The following is a 3199-nucleotide window of genomic DNA, read 5'->3' on the forward strand; positions in this document are numbered from 1 at the left end:
GCGTGGCCGCCACGTGGCCGTGGAGACAGCGTCTGGGCGGCGGCCAGTCTCAGGAGGCGCTGGTCTGCAGGTTTTTGGAAGCTGCGAGCATTGCTCTGACTTTGGCCATGAGATCCTGTGCAGGGTGAGACCGCAGCACCCGTGAGCCTCCCGGGGGACGTGGGGACTGGCCCACCTGTGGTGCAGACAGCCAGGGCCTGCCAGGCCCGCGAGGCAGCAGAGCAAACAAGGGCACCCGAGGGTAGGGTCTGCCGAACCTAGTCCGGTCCCGAGGCTGTGCGACCCCCCCACAAGGACCTGACACTGGCTGGTGGGGCTGACCCCAGCGTGGCGGTCTCAGGAGGGGACTGGGTACAGGACCCCAGGGTGGAGTGGGATGCCCCTGAAGTGGAGACCTGGGCCCCCCACCCGCGACTGCAGGGTAGGGACGGGACCCCGGCGCAGGATGGGGAGCGTACCTGAGTTATCTTGCTCTGCACAGAAGAGACGATAGCCGAAGAGATCTGCCCGTCCTTGTCCTGAGAGACTCCCCTATGGTGGCAGGACAAATGGTCACCATGCTGCAGCCCCCCTCCCAACTGCGTGCACACGCAAGACACTCACTCCGCATTGCACACGTGAAGCACTCACACGCATAGCCTAGCTCGTTCACACCCCCGTAGACACCGCACACCACACGGGGACGGGGACAAAGGCGGCAGAGCTCGTTGGGCTCAGTGCTGCTGCCACTTCCCTCCCTGGACGTGCCTGGCTCACATGTGGAAGCAAGGACAGGCCCTTCCCATGGGACCCTGCCCGCCCGGGGAGCTGAGTTCACCTCTGTCTATCAGACCTGCCGGAGACGGCTGTGTTCCAGGGCACCGCCACCCACAGCCACCAGGCCAGGCTGGGCCGTGACCCGACACTGCCCTGTGTGACCCAACCCTTCTGATGGTCACCTGGACCTCGCTACCCCATGTCCTACTTGCTGGAAGCTTGTGTGGCCGGACCTCCCCTGTGGTTCCCGCCCCGGTGACCAGGTGGGGCTGCATTCCCGGGGTGAAGGGCCCATGCGTGCTGGCTGTAGTGACCCCAAGGCGCTGTGTCCGGCCGGCACACAGCAGGCCTCCCTGCAGCACGGGGCGCACTCTGTTCTGAGAAGCCTGTCCCTGTCCCCAGGCCACGGCCTGGGCCATCCAAGGGGAGCTGGGCTGGGCTCCCGGGTACCAGACGAGGGAGTGTGCTGAAGGGACGCCCTCACCCTCCCCGCTGAGAACCACCCGGGTGGGTCACCTGGAGCGCTCCTGGCTGGAGCCCCGACTCTCGGCGGGGGAGATGCTGGCAGAGTGTGCCGAGTGTGCCGCAGGCCGGGGTGCCGCCTGCCGACTCGGGGATGCCGCTGGGGACTTGGCCTTGGACTTGGTCCGCGACCGAGACCGCCGCTTCTTCTTCTTCTCGTGGGGACTCCTAAAAGCAGAGAGCCCCATGAGGGCGCGCACTTCTGGCTCTGACAGTGCGGGGGTGGGGGCGGGCGAGAGTCCCGGCTTCGTCTGAGCCGGCCAGAGGGCGCGAGGCTCCGAGACAGAGGAGAGGTAGAGGCACCCTGGGGTGGTCAGTGCAGGCCCTTGCCCACATGTTCTTCCAGACGGGGCTGGATCCACGGGACCTGGCTCTGAGCCCCTGGGGTGCGACATCACCAGGACTTAGGTGAGGACGAGTGTGCTTGCAGAAGGGAGCCCTGGCCACTAACAGGCCCCAGGCACGACAGCGATCCGATGCAGTTCACGCCAAGTCCATGAAAACTCTCCCAACAGCGGGAAACCACTAACGTCGAGCACCCTTGTATGACGGCCGAGTACAGCTCTCTGACCTAAGGCCCGGCAGGCACCCAGCTCCGCAGCCAGTCCGGCCTCCACCCTGGCTCCAGCGCAGCTCCACTCTAGGCTGTGCACGACCCTGCCCCGGGTACAGCCATGTGCCCTGCTGCCAGCCGATACCCCCTGCATGCCCTGCCTAGGCGGCCTGCCCCGGCTGGCAGAATGTTTCAGGGAGCCCTAGGCATGGGCATGAGACTCCCTCAGGACTGGTGTCCCCTCCCTGCTCGCACCTCAGCCTGCACCTCTGCATCTACAAGACGGACACCCAGGGGGGGACTCTGGCCGGCCAGGGACTATGGTCTGGGAGAAGTTGCCAAGCCGCAGAGGGCCCGGCTCTCCCTGCCCCGCCTCCGCACCCTGGCTGGGCTCCTCCATCACGGGGCACACAGGCCCTTCCAGCTGGGCCCAGCCACCTGTCCACTTGTCACCAGTGCTGGGCCCCAGGCTGCCCTCCCATGGGCTGAAGCGTCCTCTTCACAGCTGGGGCTGTGTGCACAGCCCACAGCGAGCCGCGCCGCAGTCCCTCCCAGAGGTGCTGAGCTGCCATGCTGCATGGTGCTGTGTCATGGGCCTGGGCGGATGCCCTCTGCCTGGCCATGTCGCTTGCTGGTAGGGACGGCCAAGGTGAGGGGCTTGGGAGCTCAGGGCAGCTCCCTGGCACCATCGGTACACGGAAGCTGTGCTGGCACCAGCGATGCGCTGGTGGTCTTGCCTGGGCTGCAAAGTACCCGCCAGGGTGGGGACGGTTTGGCGGCTTCAACTCCGTGACGGCAAGTGGAGTTTCCAGAGGTGCCATTTTTAGGGCCAGGCACCAGATGTGGGGACTGCGCACGTGGAAAAAACTGCAAAGGCTGGCATGGTTTTATGTAAATCTACTGTAAACTTATTGTACGCACAAGCTAGGGTCTCAGAGGAAGCAGCTAATAAACCACTCTGCAGCATGTGGTACGCTTCCAGAATGGCCCAGCCGAGGTGTGGCTCAGCCTCCGTGCACAAAGCCAGCCCGGACACTGCTGTGAACAGGCCAACTCCCACTGCAGGTGGGCTCAGATCCGACACCCGTGCAAGCAGCTGGGAGTCGGCCCAGGCCCTGGTCTCGGCGTGGGGCGCGCTCTGCCCTGGGAGACTTGCGGGTCTTCCCCTGGGTCCCAGCCTGGCCGCCATGGCTCTCGGGGAAGCCCTGAGGCTTAGGGGAAAGGCTCCCCTGCCTCCTTTCTCGACGTGGTTTCAGCTCTTCTGGGTTCCTGCATTTCCACAGGTAAGTGTTTCAGTGAAAAGTCTCTGGAAATTCTGACTGGGATCAGAGTGGGTCTACAGCTCACTCTGGGAGAAGGGATATCTGG

At 64.9% G+C, this 3199-nt stretch overlaps 1 protein-coding gene across 1 annotated transcript in view; it reads right to left on the reverse strand.

Annotated features, from left to right (window-relative positions):
• Positions 1–3199, reverse strand: part of SFSWAP (splicing factor SWAP) — a gene marked incomplete at its 5' end in the record, with an annotated part of 66700 nt that overhangs the window by 534 nt on the left and 62967 nt on the right. Inside the window, 3 exon segments of the mRNA XM_014587407.1 lie at positions 1–115; positions 459–531; positions 1273–1446. Coding sequence (XP_014442893.1) covers positions 50–115; positions 459–531; positions 1273–1446 — 313 coding nt within the window.

The sequence above is a fragment of the Tupaia chinensis genome, unplaced genomic scaffold, assembly GCF_000334495.1.
Source record: "Tupaia chinensis unplaced genomic scaffold, TupChi_1.0 Scaffold000211_1, whole genome shotgun sequence".
In the NCBI taxonomy this organism is placed as follows: domain Eukaryota; kingdom Metazoa; phylum Chordata; class Mammalia; order Scandentia; family Tupaiidae; genus Tupaia; species Tupaia belangeri.